This window comes from Poromitra crassiceps, assembly GCF_964638095.1.
Source record: "Poromitra crassiceps genome assembly, chromosome: 12".
Lineage (NCBI taxonomy): Eukaryota > Metazoa > Chordata > Actinopteri > Beryciformes > Melamphaidae > Poromitra > Poromitra crassiceps.
This window is the reverse complement of record NC_139632.1, coordinates 1,280,835-1,297,428: the sequence shown is the minus strand read 5'-3', so window position 1 is coordinate 1,297,428 and position 16,594 is coordinate 1,280,835. Positions and strand designations below refer to the sequence as shown.

The following is a 16,594-nucleotide window of genomic DNA, read 5'->3' as shown; positions in this document are numbered from 1 at the left end:
CGATATGACCTGAGATAAATAAAAAAAAGCTATAAACAAAAATATTAATGGGTAGGGGTGCTCCGATCCGGCTAAGCCACGATCCGATCCGATTCCGATTCCTGCGGTCACGATCCGATTCCAGAATCGATCCTCGATTCCAACGATTCTCGATTCCAGAATCTAGAATCGATTCTCAATTATGTAGTTTTATATTGCAATAACACACAAAGGTAAATCTAAGACAAAAAATGAGAAATGTATTAATGCTGAACTTCAAATTCAACTTCTGAAGTATTACAGTGAGGGCCTAAATTCATTTTGCAATACGAGTGTGTTAATTTAAGCATACGTATCAGTAAGTGGCACGGGATTCTCAAAGCCTGTGTTGAGGGTCATACGAACAAAAATGCACTCTTGAAGCTAAAAAAAATCCAAAACCAACAAGTTAATTATTTACATTTTTACTTCAATGTAGAATACCGTAAATTCCGGACTATAAGCCGCGGCTTTTTTCCAGTTTTTTGGCCTTTTTTGCCCCCTGCGGCTTATATAACGGTGCGTCTTATCTATGGATTTTTTCCAAAAAAAAAAAAAAATCTCTCTTTTTTTAGCACTCTTTCTAACTATAAATCCACTTCTGTTTTAATTTCCTCTCTTGCCCTCTTTTAACAACATAACATAACATAACATAACACAACACAGGTAAGCAGAAAGAAAAAGACGAAGCAATCACGCCATGAATGAGGAAATGACTCACCTGCTGGAGGCTGGAGATACACGCTTGGGCTAAACTTTTACTCCGTGAAACACTATCGATTAAGTCCGACATCGCTCAGAGGTTTTGAGCAGCTTGAAAACAAGTTTGAAAACGTGCAGAAGTCCATCCACTCACTCACTAAAGAAACTAAGGCAACCGTGAACAGAGTTTATAATAGTAAAAGAAATAACATTCGCCTGATCAATGTAAAAGAGGAGCTGAGATCGGTGACATGGACGCTTTCGTGGCAAAATCCTGTGTTACATCCTGGACCTGAAGGAAGGCGAGAAACCACCAGAGGTGGACAGGGCACACCGGGCGCCTCGGCCACGTCCAGACCCCGGCCTGCCACCGAGGGCCATCTTCATCTGCCTACTCCGCTGGCCCGACCGTCAACTCATCCTCCAGGCTGCGGGGAAGAAGCCCCTCACCTGGGAGGGTACGCGCTTTTTCGTCCGGGCAGGACCTCTCCGCGTTGGTGCAACAGAAACGCGCAACATACAACAGCATCATCGAGTCAATGGATATCGCTTTGGCGTACTGTACCCAGCGAGACTCGTCATAACCAGACCGGACTATCTTTAGCACTCTTTCTAACTATAAATCCACTTCTGTTTTAATTTCCTCTCTTGCCCTCTTTTCACCACACCGCGGACACTGTGTGCCCAGCGGCGGAACAAGAGCTCAAAGTGAAACTGCCGAATATCTTTTGAGTTGGACTGGTCAATAGTACTGTGAGTAACTAAAATAAAAAAATAAAAAACGGAATTCTCTCTTCTTTAGCACTCTTTCTAACTATAAATCCACTTCTGTTTTAATTTCCTCTCTTGCCCTCTTTTCACCACACCGCGGACACTGTGTGCACTGTAAAAAAAACAAAAAATACCACAATGTGTGATTTTGTCTGGGGATTAGTGACCTGACTTTTGTTTTGTTGAAATGTTAATAAATGGGAGCTTCCCCAAACAGCGATCTCTTTCCCGACATTCCTCTCTGTGCACGAACCCTTTCATATGGTAATTAAACATCAAAACACCCGCGGCTTATAGACCGGTGCGGCTTATAGAAGAAAAAAATAGTCACCTTTGAAGGTGCGGCTTATAGACCGGTGCGTCTTATAGTCCGGAATTTACGGTAGTCATTTCTTACACATGAGATTACTTTTAGCCTTTTAGTCATAACAATTATTGAAAGATATTCCATATTCCAGACTGAAATGTTATAACAGAAGTGGAGTATTGGCCAGAATGACATGAACATTTGGACACTTACTCAGCCGGTATCTTGCATGTTGCGTTCAGGTGCACTGTAAAAAAAAAAAAAAAATTGCGATAACACGTGACTTTTGTGATGTGTTCATCGCGCATGATGATGACGATGAAAATGCGATTAATCGTGCAGCCCTAATATCTGCCACACGTCTGCCTGCAAGACACATAACTCTTAATATTCACATCATAGCAGTGGATGGAAACGTGCATAATTTCACATTTTCGTTGCCGATTTTCTGAAAATTTGAGAGACATTTGAATGGCGAAACCCAACTACTGACATTTTGAATGTTAGTTATCTTTTCTCCACCACTTTCTGCCACGTTTCTATTTTTGCCCTTAAGGTTCCCTGATGGCTTGTTAGTACTGATAGCATTCCTCATGGAAACCAGGGGGGTGCCGCTAGATTTTTCTTTGCACAACCTAACGAGTGTCCAGGGGAAAAACGTGACCAACTCAAACTGATCAAGTATTATGAAATTGTTGTTTTATATGTTGTGTCGTTGTCAGTTGTGTGGACGCCTCCAGACTTTCCTAACTCCAACCCGACTTTCAGGAGTCCGAGATGGAGACCGAGGAGGAGGTGGACATCCTAATGAGCAGTGATGTTTACTCTGCCACTCTCTCCACCAAGTCCATCACGTTCTCCAGAGCACAGACTGGCTGGCTGTTCAGAGAGGACAAGACGGTTGGTGCCACTAGTTGTTGCTGTTCTATTGTTGTTACTATTACTACCACCACCACTGCTAGTGCTGCTAGTACAAACACTACTCCTGCTCTCACGGATTTCTCTGGGAATTCTCGGAATCGCTAAATTCTCCGGGGAAGTGAAAGAATATCATGGAATTTTGCAAATGACTTTGACTTGATTCATTCATCATTGCTTGCAGTAGAGTATAGTGAAAAAGCAGCAGAATTTTACATCGGTGACATTAGGATAATAAAAACATAGGGCCTAAAGAAGGACACGTGCTCATACATACACATTTACATACATACACATACACATACATACACATTTACATTGACATTTACATTACATCATCAGGAATGTAGACATTCTTTAAATGTAAATGGTACAGCTGCCTACCCCCGTTCAGCCACCAAGAATACACATTCTAACATTATGTACAGTCTATGATTCTAACAGCGCCAGAAACACTCACATGTACATCAACCATAGAAACACTCACATGTACATCAACCATAGAAACACTCACATGTACATCAACCATAGAAACACTCACATGTACATCAACCATAGAAACACTCACATGTACATCAACCATAGAAACACTCACATGTACATCAACCATAGAAACACTCACATGTACATCAACCATAGAAACACTCACATGTACATCAACCATAGAAACACTCACATGTACATCAACCATAGAAACACTCACATGTACATCAACCATAGAAACACTCACATGTACATCAACCATAGAAACACTCACATGTACATCAACCATAGAAACACTCACATGTACATCAACCATAGAAACACTCACATGTACATCAACCATAGAAACACTCACATGTACATCAACCATCAACTTTTGTTTGTCTTATTTTAAGCATTTAAGTGAAATCTCCGTTCTAAAACCCCTGAAGCTCCAACATGTCCACGACTTCTGCCTTCTGACTACAAAAATATATCATCCCTGTCGTGGTGATAAGATCTGACCTACATATGAGTGTTCTCCCACTTCCTGCTTCTTCCATTCTGATGAAGGTCCTCGGATCGAAATGTTAACAAATAAAATGGTGTGTCTTCAGGAGCGCGTGGGGAACTTCCTGGCCGACTTCTACTCGGTGAACGGGCTGGTGCTGGAGTCCAGGAAGAGACGGGAGCACCTGAGCGAGGAGGACATCCTGAGGAACAAAGCCATCATGGAGAGCCTGAGCAAAGGAGGAAACCTCGTCGAGCAGAACTTTGAGGTGAGTCGACCTTAAAGGTTGAACAAAAGGCCCGACGGTACAGATGAGGGAGCTCCAATTTGCTTACAGGTCAGGGCGGGAGTGTTGACGATGCAACGGGGGACTCTATTAAAGAGGATTCTGGCACCCCCTAGAGGGTGCAAAGACTTTAGTGTGACTACGGTAGTTTTGATTGATTTCTCCCCAGCTTTAATTGTATCCAGCCTCACAAAGGTTAAAGAGCACCGACACAACACTGATCCTGGCCTGATTATGTTGACTGAAGGACTTCTTCACCTAAAGGTCGCAATGTGTGACGGTTAATGGCGTTTTGTCAGATCTTCCTTTTCCCCCATGGCGCAGCTGAGGGCATCACAAGCCTCAGTAAGTCAATTAGGTAACGCTTAATGAGGTTAAGTAGGTTGGCTCCTCCCCCTGCCACCCACCAGGCCTGTACAGGATCTGTGCTGGTCCCTCTCGTGTTTGTCTTGTACACCAACACGTGCCAAAGCCAGTATGTGAGGCATCATATCAAGAAGTTCACTGACGATCTGTCGTTGTGTCTCTTCTCTGCAGACATGAGCCTGGTCATGGCATCATGTAGGGGCAGAAGGTCGTGCTTTCTTGGACATCACTGTGTCCAAAACCAAAGAGACGACAATAGATTTGAGAGAGAATTCTCTGGCCGTCTCTCCTGTGTTGCGTTTGTGTGCAGCAGTTAAATATCTTGTCACTGTAATTGATAACGAGCTGACCTCCAAGCGTCATGTGGATGCTGTGTGTGTGTGTGTGTGTGTGTGTGTGTGTGTGTGGAAAAGCCCATCAGTACTTTCCTCCTAAGCTTTAAGAACGTTTGAACAAAACCTCAATGAAAATGTTTTCTTCCTGTTTTATTGAATCAGTCGTCAGAGTCTCCTGTGTCAGCTGGTGCACGTCACTTCCCCTGTACAGGGGAAGCAGCAGGCAAAATGACAGGCTCTGCCTTGACCTTCCTCATCTGGACAAGGTCAGGACTTTGAAGAAGGAACTATTGTTTGCCTGATGGTCACATGGTAACTGCTGGCTGGACAACAAATTGCCCCTCGGATAATAAAGATAACCTTGAACCTTCTGTTGTGCCTTTTATAGTGACAACGTGTCACCTGTGTGACTCACTGGTAGGAAGATATTGAGTCAGATTAGGATGATCTCTGCTCTAGAGTAGGCATGGGTCGATTTCCGGTTTTACCGGTTCGGTTCGGTGTACGAGAACCAAACCGGTTTGATCACGGGTGAACTGAAAAAAACGAGATTATTATTTTTTATAAATAAAAGAAATAGTGCCAAATCCGTTCTGATTGCACTATTGTTCGTATTAGCCTCTTCTCAAGTTGCACTAGTAGGCAAAAGTCTTATTTTGTTTATTATGTTGATGTTTGAAGAAAAGTTAAGCTGAATAGTTATGAGAAATAAAAACAGTGTGTTGTTACAGTTAGATGGTTTATTCAGTGTTAGTGCTGGTTGGCATACCAGCTTAGAGGTGCATTATCGCCACCAACTGCAGTCGCATTACAGTCATTTATGGGATACACTAATATTTTTTGAATACATATATATATATATATATATATATATATATATATATATATATATATATATATATATATATCTACCGTATATATATATTTTTTTTTGTAAAATTCGATACGGTTTGAGACGGTTTTTTGGGGAATATCGAACCGGTTTCAAAATGTTCAAACCAACCCATGCCTACTCTAGAGTGGATCATGTGTCGATGGTGTTCAAAGAGTCATGTTGCTCGGGAGCAGTTTGGAACCTAGTTGATGTCCTGTACAGTTATTGTACTCGCAAAGACTGTAACAGGAAGTAAGCTGTTGGCAATTTAGAATGTTTATGTTGTCGAATTGAAACCGTCTATAGAGACGTGTGTAACATCTGTTGACTTGCACCTGCAGCATAACCGCCCTGTGGCGCTGGGCTGGAGGTAGGTAGGGTCTATCTGTAGTGAGATGAAAGCTGGACTTGATCTCCACCTTCAGCACCAGACTCTTTTAATCAACTTGGCGCGGTTTATTAAAAAATACCTCCGTCTGGTCCGACTCCCTGCTGCTGTTTTTCTTTCAAGTTGTTCTTTGTTTGGGACATAGCTTTGAAATGAAAAGCTGTGGACGCCTCCCATCCACTCTGCATGGACTTTGAGGCACAGCGTCGCCACCTAGTGTTGAAAGTGGCACAGCTGTTCACGCTCCCACACCCAGCAGCCGTTCACAGTGCCGTATGTTCCAGAGTTTGCGTCTGCCTTGTCTAAACATTATGTGCATAAAGCCAGTCACACAAAGCAACGCAGCACAACACTCAATGGAAGTGTGTGAACTGCTTGGTCGTTTTCCTTGTTGTGTGCCAGGCTTTGTCTCATCAATGTGTTCTGTTGTCTGTCTGGCTCTATTTCAATCATTGGCTAATGTTTTACCGGCAGGGTAGAAAACGCTGATTATGCCTTTAGCCCGTGTGTGTGTGTGTTAGGGCTGTCACTTTTTATTCGAAATTCGAAATTAACTTCGAATGTGGGGGAGGGGCATGTTCGAATGTAATTTGCCATGTTCGAATTATTATTATTTTTTTTTAATTAAAAAATAAATAAATAATAATAATTGTCTCCAGGGTCTGAAAAGTTGTCTCGAGTTGGATGCAGCCAAGTTTGTGAGGCAGTGTTGTGACTGTGAGCGTCCAAGCTAACACAGCAGCGGAGAGGAGCTGACTGACTGGACCATGAGGACAGCTGAGGATTTTTTTTAAATATTCTTTTAATATTTTATATTATATTATATATATTTATACGATGTAACCGGCAGGCGCGGACTGCATAATCGGGCACGTCGGGCTGATGCCCGGTGGCCTGGCCTGCAAAAAAAAAACTTTAAATATATTCGAACATTTTGCGGGCAATTCGAAGTTCGTTCGAACTTTATTTTGGGAAAAAGTGACAGCCCTAGTGTGTGTGTGTGTGTGTGTGTGTGTGTGTGGGCTTTAGCGTTGTTGATGCCTTGTTGGTTGTTTCTTCCACCCTCGATGGAACTCGATGGAAAATGATGGAAGCAGTGTTGTAGTCAAGTCACTATATCTCGAGTCCGAGTTGAGTCTTGAGTCCCCAGTGTTTGAGTCTGAGTGCCCGAGTGCCGAGTGACCAAAGAAGAGTCAGAGTCGACTCGTCAGTCCTCCATTACCTGAGTCCAAGCCCGGGTCCGGGGTTACTGAACGTGAGCGTGAATCTGCATGTAGGTGGAACACACGCGTCTGCCCTAGTGCCTTTGCACGAAATTGAATAATGTCTGTGTGTTAATATAGCTGTGATGCTATCAATATCGGCTTATGCCAAATTAGGGCCTATTACAAAAAAAAGGGGGGGGGGCTGTCTTTATCAATTAACAAGTCAGACACCTCCTCTCCAACTTCCGAGTCTGAATGCATGGATGCGAGGGGTGTCCAAATTAATCGTTTTATAAGAGCATCAAATCATTGACAGACGAATTAATCAAATCGTTGACAGAATCGTTGATGTTTAAAATGTACGTCGACAGTCAGATTTGAAAGCACTTTCTAAATAAAAAGAGGAGTTGATATTTATCTGACTACTTGTATTAATTGATGAAAAAGTAGCCATGTGCAGTAATAATATAATAAGTTGAGGATGTGATACTGTGAGATGCATGGAGATGCATGGTGGAGTGGAGAATGGAAACGTTGACAGATGAATGGGAATCAAATGGAATGGTGAGGCCAGTGAAGATCCACAGCTCCAGTCAAGATCATTATTGGAATTTGGAAACCCTCATTAGTGTTTTGCTTGCACCTGTGTTTATTCTTAACCTGACATTTGCCAGATGGGGGCGGTATTTTTTGTTTTCACAAACCAAACCGCACCGCAAATCTCGCGAGGGAATCCATCTTGCTTTGCAAGGTTAGTTTATTCTGCCTTTTCGACACAAAATGGCCCCCGTGAAAAGGGTCTATTGTTGCTCCGGTTGCACAAGTACACTTCTGTGAAACTCTGAGGACGGGAGGCTCCACAGGACATCAAATATAGGCACAAAAAAAGCAACACGTGATAAATATGAAACGTAGCATAAAAGAACCGAAATACACAAGAGCAATAATAATAATAATAAGAACAGTTGCAATGGCAGTGCAAGGTGCTAGTCTGGTCCAAGTCCGAGTCATCATCAGTGCTCAAAGTCCTGAAAATGAGTCCAGGACTTTGGGACTTGAGGCCGAGTCCCGAGTCCGACTTGACTCGACTACAACACAATGGATGGAGGTAGTGGAGAGAGAGAGAGGTAGCAGGGCAGGCTGATGTGTGTGTGAGTGAGTGTTTATGATGGAGGTCTGTGGACACAGGGTGGTGTGGGGCTTTATGATGGAGGTCTGTGGACACAGGGTGGTGTGGGGCTTTATGATGGAGGTCTGTGGACACAGGGTGGTGTGGGGCTTTATGATGGAGGTCTGTGGACACAGGGTGGTGTGGGGCTTTATGATGGAGGTCTGTAGACACAGGGTGGTGTGGGGCTTTATGATGGAGGTCTGTGGACACAGGGTGGTGTGGGGCTTTATGATGGAGGTCTGTGGACACAGGGTGGTGTGGGGCTTTATGATGGAGGTCTGTGGACACAGGGTGGTGTGGGGCTTTATGATGGAGGTCTGTGGACACAGGGTGGTGTGGGGCTTTATGATGGAGGTCTGTGGACACAGGGTGGTGTGGGGCTTTATGATGGAGGTCTGTGGACACAGGGTGGTGTGGGGCTTTATGATGGAGGTCTGTGGACACAGGGTGGTGTGGGGCTTTATGATGGAGGTCTGTGGACACAGGGTGGTGTGGGGCTTTATGGTGGAGGTCTGTGGACACAGGGTGGTGTGGGGCTTTATGATGGAGGTCTGTGGACACAGGGTGGTGTGGGGCTTTATGGTGGAGGTCTGTGGACACAGGGTGGTGTGGGGCTTTATGGTGGAGGTCTGTGGACACAGGGTGGTGTGGGGCTTTATGATGGAGGTCTGTGGACACAGGGTGGTGTGGGGCTTTATGATGGAGGTCTGTGGACACAGGGTGGTGTGGGGCTTTATGATGGAGGTCTGTGGACACAGGGTGGTGTGGGGCTTTATGATGGAGGTCTGTGGACACAGGGTGGTGTGGGGCTTTATGATGGAGGTCTGTGGACACAGGGTGGTGTGGGGCTTTATGATGGAGGTCTGTGGACACAGGGTGGTGTGGGGCTTTATGATGGAGGTCTGTGGACACAGGGTGGTGTGGGGCTTTATGATGGAGGTCTGTGGACACAGGGTGGTGTGGGGCTTTATGGTGGAGGTCTGTGGACACAGGGTGGTGTGGGGCTTTATGATGGAGGTCTGTGGACACAGGGTGGTGTGGGGCTTTATGATGGAGGTCTGTGGACACAGGGTGGTGTGGGGCTTTATGATGGAGGTCTGTGGACACAGGGTGGTGTGGGGCTTTATGATGGAGGTCTGTGGACACAGGGTGGTGTGGGGCTTTATGATGGAGGTCTGTGGACACAGGGTGGTGTGGGGCTTTATGATGGAGGTCTGTGGACACAGGGTGGTGTGGGGCTTTATGATGGAGGTCTGTGGACACAGGGTGGTGTGGGGCTTTATGATGGGGCTTGGAGGCTAAAAGCCCCTGGTGCCCCGGGGTGACATGAGGGGAGGTGGGATCCCAGCAGCATACCAACAGCTCAGACCCCCTCTCCCCTCCCTCCCCTCCTCTCTCCCCTCTCTACTCTCTACTCTCATCACAACAACACCACAGAGCGCCCGGGCAGCGTGGGAGCCAGCGCTCGTGAGGCACAGCACAGCACAGCCAACAACCAAAACAACTCTGTGCTGACTGCAGTCACGTGACGTGCAGTGTAGTTAGGATGGAGGGAAAGCTGATGATGGCAGAGGGCTGTCTGCCTGTTGTCTCATCATACACTACCGACTAGCATAGTTTGGACACATTGGAAATTCATTTTTCTTTATTTTTACTGTCGCTCAACTACGGTACACACTGAAAACCGTCTCCCAGCTTTTGTTGTTAAAACTGGGTAGAAACAGTAAAAAAGTAAAAAAAAAAAAACAGCATTCCAGAAGCAATCCAGGCGCTGACGTGCAGAAGTTGTAAACGGATCAAACGGAATCAAATCATGTAACGTCGCTCTGGACATCACATCCATTCTCAATGTTTTCAACAGTGATTCTCTGTATCTCCAGTTTGTTTCACTGCAGAGGAGAATCCAAGCACACCATTATTTCTGGTCACTTGACAAAGGTGATAAATACAAAGGTGATAAATACAGAGGTGATAAATACAGAGGAGGCTAAACTCAACTATCCAAGGTGAGGACTTTCCCCACCTTGTTTCCCCTCATTCATCAAATACAGTTGATTTGAAAATAGGCGAGTAAACAGTCTGCCTCATTTCAAAGAGGTGGGTAAACTACCTTTAGCTGTGTTTAACTTTAACCCATTGATACCTGATGCAGCATTTGCGTGTATATCCCTCATTTGTGTGTGTATCCCGTCACGTGGTCTTAAAGGGATACACACACAAATGCTGCAGGTATCAATGGGTTAACTTCCACTACGCCCCTGGGCATAGGATTGTTAGCAGCCGTTCTCGCCACTGTTCAAACTCAAACTGCTGTTTTTGACCAGAAGTTCCCAGGCGATTGGGGGGCGGAGAAGCTCCATTTGTCTGGGAGGCGGGACTAACCTGGAGTCCCGCCCTCCTCCCCCACAGTCGCTCACCATTTATACGCAGTGTTGTTTCAGCTGCGTAGTCATTCAGTCCTTGATGTTGCACTTTGTACAGTTCACACAAGAGTTCAGTCACTTTAGTGAAACGCTGGGGCCATCTGGTGGTCGGAGCTGTGCATTGTCTTACTCAGTTGAGATAAGTTGAACATGGGTCGGTTCAGCAGCAAAGATCAACATATAAACACAATAACACAAAAGATACAGCATACATATTTTGCAAATTTACAATCCAGTGCAAGAACACTGGCTCTTTCAAATTGTCCCATGTCTGAGTTTGACGAGTTGTGTTGTGGCTTTTGTCTTTTCCGAGGGAGGGTGAGACATATGGATTACCGTACATTTTCTGTGTGTGTGTGTGTGCGCATGGGTGTATATATATATAATTTGAGTTCTGAGATTAAGTCAGGATTCTGAGAATGAAGTCAGAATTCTGAAAAATAAAAAAAAAGTCAGAATTCTGAGATTAAAGTCCGAATTCTGCTAGACGTATCAATGGACTGTTGCACGGAAATGACAGACACGTAATCCTGATGAGAAAACGTTTGGTGCTTCTATACTCCGTGCAGGTTTCTCCTCGTGGAAGGGACCGTTATTTTTGAAAACTCCACTTTGTCCGCCCGGCCGCGTAGTTAGAACATTTGGGGTGTGTGCACGGCCAGGCGAAAACTGACCGCACGGAGCCTCGCGAAGGGGCGTGTCTGTTGGAGTTACACAACGTACGCTACGTACGTTGGCCCGGGGGTGAGACATATCTGGTCTGGTGTCAGCACTTGTTGTTTTGTCTGTGAGTCTGGTGTGGACCTTACTGTCTGTGAGTGTTTAGTCTGGTGTGGACCTTACTGTCTGTGAGTGTTTAGTCTGGTGTGGACCTTACTGTCTGTGAGTGTTTAGTCTGGTGTGGACCTTACTGTCTGTGAGTGTTTAGTCTGGACCTTGCTGTCTGTGAGTGTTTAGTCTGGACTTTGCTGTCTGTGAGTGTTTAGTCTGGACTTTGCTGTCTGAGTGTTTAGTCTCTGCTCGTGCTGTGAGTGATGTGTGACTCATTGGAGTAGTTGAGTCTGGGCTCTATCCTGACATGCTGTGTGTTCCTCCACTCTTCAGCCGGCGAGGAGGCAATCTCTAACTGCCCCGTCAGCCAACACTATCTCCTGGGAGGAATACATCTCTGCTGACAATGGAAGGTAGGTATCTGCAGTACGTTTTCAACACACGAGAGCTCATCTCCAGGCCACTATACAGCCGTTACAGGGGAGAGATGTTACCTGATGTTCGTAGAGGTGTTGTTATCATGTTATAGTGAGTGAGTTAGCGCATTCATCGTTGATACCAAATTTTGCACTGTGCCACTTCATTGTTGCTGACATGCCCCCCTGCTGCACCTCTCTATTGTGGGATGATGTTCTGACAGGTCTCCTCTCCTCTCCTCTCCTGTCCTCTCCTCTCCTCTCCTCTCTTCTCCTCTCCTCTCTTGTCCTCTCCTCTCTTCTCCTCTCCTCTCCTCTCTTCTCCTCTCCTCTCCTCTCTTCTCCTCTCCTCTCCCCTCCTCTCCTCTCCTGTCCTCTCCTCTCCTCTCCCCTCCTCTCCTCTCCTGTCCTCTCCTCTCCTCTCCTGTCCTCTCCTGTCCTCTCCTCTCCTCTCCTGTCCTCTCCTGTCCTCTCCTCTCCTCTCCTCTCTTCTCCTCTCCTCTCTTGTCCTCTCCTCTCTTCTCCTCTCCTCTCCTCTCTTCTCCTCTCCTCTCCCCTCCTCTCCTCTCCTGTCCTCTCCTCTCCTCTCCCCTCCTCTCCTCTCCTCTCCTCTCCTCTCCTGTCCTCTCCTGTCCTCTCCTCTCCTCTCCTCTCTTCTCCTCTCCTCTCTTGTCCTCTCCTCTCCTCTCCTCTCCTCTCTTCTCCTCTCCTCTCCCCTCCTCTCCTCTCCTCTCCTCTCCTCTCTTCTCCTCTCCCCTCCTCTCCTGTCCTCTCCTCTCCTCTCTTCTCCTCTCCTCTCCTCTCCTCTCCTCTCCCCTCCTCTCCTCTCCTCTCCTCTCCTCTCTTCTCCTCTCCCCTCCTCTCCTGTCCTCTCCTCTCCTCTCTTCTCCTCTCCTCTCCTCTCCTCTCCTCTCTTCTCCTCTCTTCTCCTCTCCTCTCCTCTCTTCTCCTCTCCTCTCCTCTCTTCTCCTCTCTTCTCCTCTCCTCTCCTCTCCTCTCCTCTCCCCTCCTCTCCTCTCCTGTCCTCTCCTCTCCTCTCCTCTCCTCTCCTCTCTTCTCCTCTCCTGTCCTCTCCTCTCTTCTCCTCTCCTCTCCTCTCCTCTCCTCTCTTCTCCTCTCCTCTCCTGTCCTCTTCTCTCTTCTCCTCTCTTCTCCTCTCCCCTCCTCTCCTCTCCTCTCCTCTCCTCTCCTCTCTTCTCCTCTCCTCTCCTCTCCTCTCCTCTCCTCTCTTCTCCTCTCCTCTCCTCTCCTCTCCTCTCCTCTCTTCTCCTCTCCTCTCCTCTCTTCTCCTCTCCTGTCCTCTCTTCTCCTCTCCTCTCCTCTCCTCTCTTCTCCTCTCCTCTCCTCTCTTCTCCTCTCCTGTCCTCTCTTCTCCTCTCCTCTCCTCTCCTCTCTTCTCCTCTCCTCTCCTCTCCTCTCCTCTCTTCTCCTCTCCTCTCCTCTCCTCTCTTCTCCTCTCCTGTCCTCTCTTCTCCTCTCCTCTCCTCTCCTCTCTTCTCCTCTCCTCTCCTCTCCTCTCCTCTCCTCTCCTCTCCTCTCCTCTCCTCTCCTCTCCTCTCTTCTCCTCTCCTCTCCTGTCCTCTTCTCTCTTCTCCTCTCTTCTCCTCTCCTGTCCTGTCCTCTCCTCTCCTGTCCTCTCCTCTCCTCTCCTCTCTGCAGAGCACCTCATCTGGGCAGAGAGCTGGTCTGCAAAGAGAGCAAGAAGAACTTCAAAGCCACAGTAGCCATGAGTCAAGACTTCCCTCTGGGCATTGAATCGTGAGTGTTCCCTCCTCTCGGAGTCGAGGCAGTCAGCAAGATGCTTCCATGTTCGTTCCTTCCTGAGACCCGTGGTGCTCATGAGATCAGTGTTGACACGTAGGATGTTTGGACAGTGCTGCTAGAGCTGCTTTTACTTTGAGCTACATTTGCAAAGTGATCAAACGGTAGAAAAGACAGCGGTAAAAATGACAAAAGAGACGCAAATGACTAATTTGTGTAGATAAACAAATTAAAAAAGTGGGAATGCATGACGCATGTAAATAAAACCACTTTTGTTATTCATTGCGTTTCAGGCAGTCTTTGCGATGTGTTTATTGCGCATGTTCATATTGCGATGACGATGAAAATACGATTAATTGTGCAGCCCTAATGCAAATGACTTGTGTAGATAAACAAGGTAAAAGATACGGATATAAAAAGAACGGAGAGAAATGAAGTCATCATCACATTGGTCGTAAAGGCGTTGAATGTTTTTTTTGACAAATTCAATAAGAGCTGTCATTGATGTCGTTCGGTTTGTAGACTGGTCTGTTGCTGCATAATTGGATAATTTTATGTTGCAATTTTAGTTTCCATGGTTAATAACCACCACGCTAAACCAGCAACATTTGATTTCACTTACTACGGTAACTACTACTGTAGCTTAAAATGGACACACAATTTATAGAATTTGCTAAACATACAACTTAGCCCTCCTAAAATCATCCAAAAGTTAATGATCTTGATTACAGTATCTAGCCAAATCATCTGCATTGAGGGAAAAAGGCTAAACTATATACTGTATATTCTATAATTGACCTGTCAGGGGCTTGTCTTGTCTGTATGTTATAGTTCTTGTCTTGTTACTTTCTAATGTTATATGTAATATCACTGTCACTATGTGACGTCTGTGTTGTGGACCCCAGGAAGAATAGCTGCTGCAATGCTGTGTAGCTAATGGAACAAAGTCAACTTGAAAACTTGAAATTCTAATTTTTTGCCAAAATTGCAGCTCTGAAGGCCGTGAAGGGAAAGTAGTTTTAAATTGCCCTGCACTGCGGTCATGACGCAGCGGGATGTGTGATATTTGAGTCTGTCTGACACCTTGTGTCTCCTCTCAGGTTATTAAACGTTCTGGAGGTGATCGCACCCTTCAAGCACTTTAACAAACTCAGGGAGTTTGTTCAGATGAAGCTCCCCCCCGGCTTTCCTGTCAAACTCGGTAAGTTGATGTTAATCCAAACAAGCATCTCTTGCAGGGTTATTTGAATATGTATGGGCTCAGCGTACTGAAACGATGCGCTCATTAAGGCTGAAAGGGATATTTTAAGGTATGCTTTAGATTCTAGTCATTTTTTTCTGTCTTGCACAGTTGAGTTATTACTTTAAAGCAGTGTTTTCTGCTTCAGTACCCCCTTTCCCTGGTTTCTGAATCCAAGTACCCCCTTTACAACATTTTGCTTAGAGAACTGCAAGAGAAAGCTACAGCATTATGATGCAATGAATGAATGATAACCCACCTTTTGAAGAATATAACTTTACAAAATAATAAAGTGAAAGAGTTGCAATTAGTGCCTCCTGAGCAGATTTATTTTTAACGTTTCATTTATTTTCACGATTTATTCTTACATTTTCCCATTTCCCCCTTTCTCTCAAGTACCGCTGTAGTACCTCAACGTACCCCTAGGGGTACGCGTACCCCACTTTGGGAGCCACTGCTTTAACCCATTGATACCCGGTGCCGCATTTGCGTGTATATCCCTCGTTTGTGTGCGTATCCCTTTTAAGACCGCGAACCGCGTTAACGAGGTTCGCGGTCTTAAAGGGATACACACACAAATGCTGCATCAGGTATCAATGGGCTAAACAAACTATAGAAGCATTTCCATGACAGTTGTCTGACGAAAAATCAACCAATTGGAACCAAGTTGATCAGAATGTTACAGTCTAACTTGTGCTGCTGCTCCCGCCTCCTCCCTGCAGACATCCCAGTGTTTCCCACCATCACAGCCACGGTGACCTTCCAGGAGTTTCGCTACGACGAGTTTGACGAGTCCATCTTCACCGTCCCCAACGAGTACAAAGAGGACCCCAGCCGCTTCCCTGACCTTTAACCTCTCCGGCTGGACGTCCACCAGGAGGCCAACGTAGAACATCGTTACGCTCCCAAACATCTTTGTCTTAATGCAAAAGGAGAAAACAAGTTGAACAGGAAAGGAAAGGAGAATGATGACAGTTGCAACGCGCAGGGCCTCCAGGTAGTGCAGCGGTAGATTCCCTGCCTACCAACACGAGGGTCGCGGGTTCGAGCCCCCGTGTTACCTTCCGGCTTGGTCGGCCATCCAAACAGGCACAATTGGGCCGCGTCTGTGTGTGTTGGAAGCCGGATAAAGGGTTAATGTGTCCTCCTGGTCGCTGCACTAGTGCCTCCTCTGGTCAGTCAGGGCACCTGTTCGTGGGGGAGGGGAACTGGGGGAGAATAGCATGATCCTCCCACACACTACGTCCTGCCATTGAAGCTTCCTCGCTGTCGGGTGAAAAGAAGTGGCTGGTGACTGCACATGTATCGGAGGAAGCATGTGCTAGTCTACAACTCTCCCCAGATCGGCAGAGGGGGCGGAGCAACGACCAGGACAGCAGGGGGGGAATTGGCCAACTACAATTGGGGAGAAAATGGGGGGGGGGGGGGGGGACTTTATAAAAAAGAGTTGCATGGCAGCTTCTGGATCCCCCACAGAGGTCAGGCTCGGCACCCTAGAGCCAGTAGGGATTCAGTGCCTTGCTCAAGGACACCTCAGCAGGGCTGATGCCTCATAATACAGCAGCAAGACAACCAGACCTAAGATACATTTTCTAACAAAGAACTATATAATCAGACTGTGGCAGGAGAGGTTGACATTTTGTTTAGATTGAAAGTTGTTTTGGAGCGT

At 46.2% G+C, this 16,594-nt stretch overlaps 1 protein-coding gene across 1 annotated transcript in view; it reads left to right on the top strand.

Moving 5' to 3' along the window:
• Positions 1-16,259, top strand: part of ankrd13c (ankyrin repeat domain 13C) — a 72,964-nt gene extending 56,705 nt beyond the window's left edge. Inside the window, exons 8-13 of the mRNA XM_083647971.1 lie at positions 2,567-2,698; positions 3,796-3,957; positions 11,842-11,921; positions 13,584-13,682; positions 14,786-14,886; positions 15,648-16,259. Coding sequence (XP_083504097.1) covers positions 2,567-2,698; positions 3,796-3,957; positions 11,842-11,921; positions 13,584-13,682; positions 14,786-14,886; positions 15,648-15,778 — 705 coding nt within the window. The 3' untranslated portion in view covers positions 15,779-16,259. The remainder of the gene's footprint in view (positions 1-2,566; positions 2,699-3,795; positions 3,958-11,841; positions 11,922-13,583; positions 13,683-14,785; positions 14,887-15,647) is intronic.
• Positions 16,260-16,594: the final 335 nt, after the last annotated feature.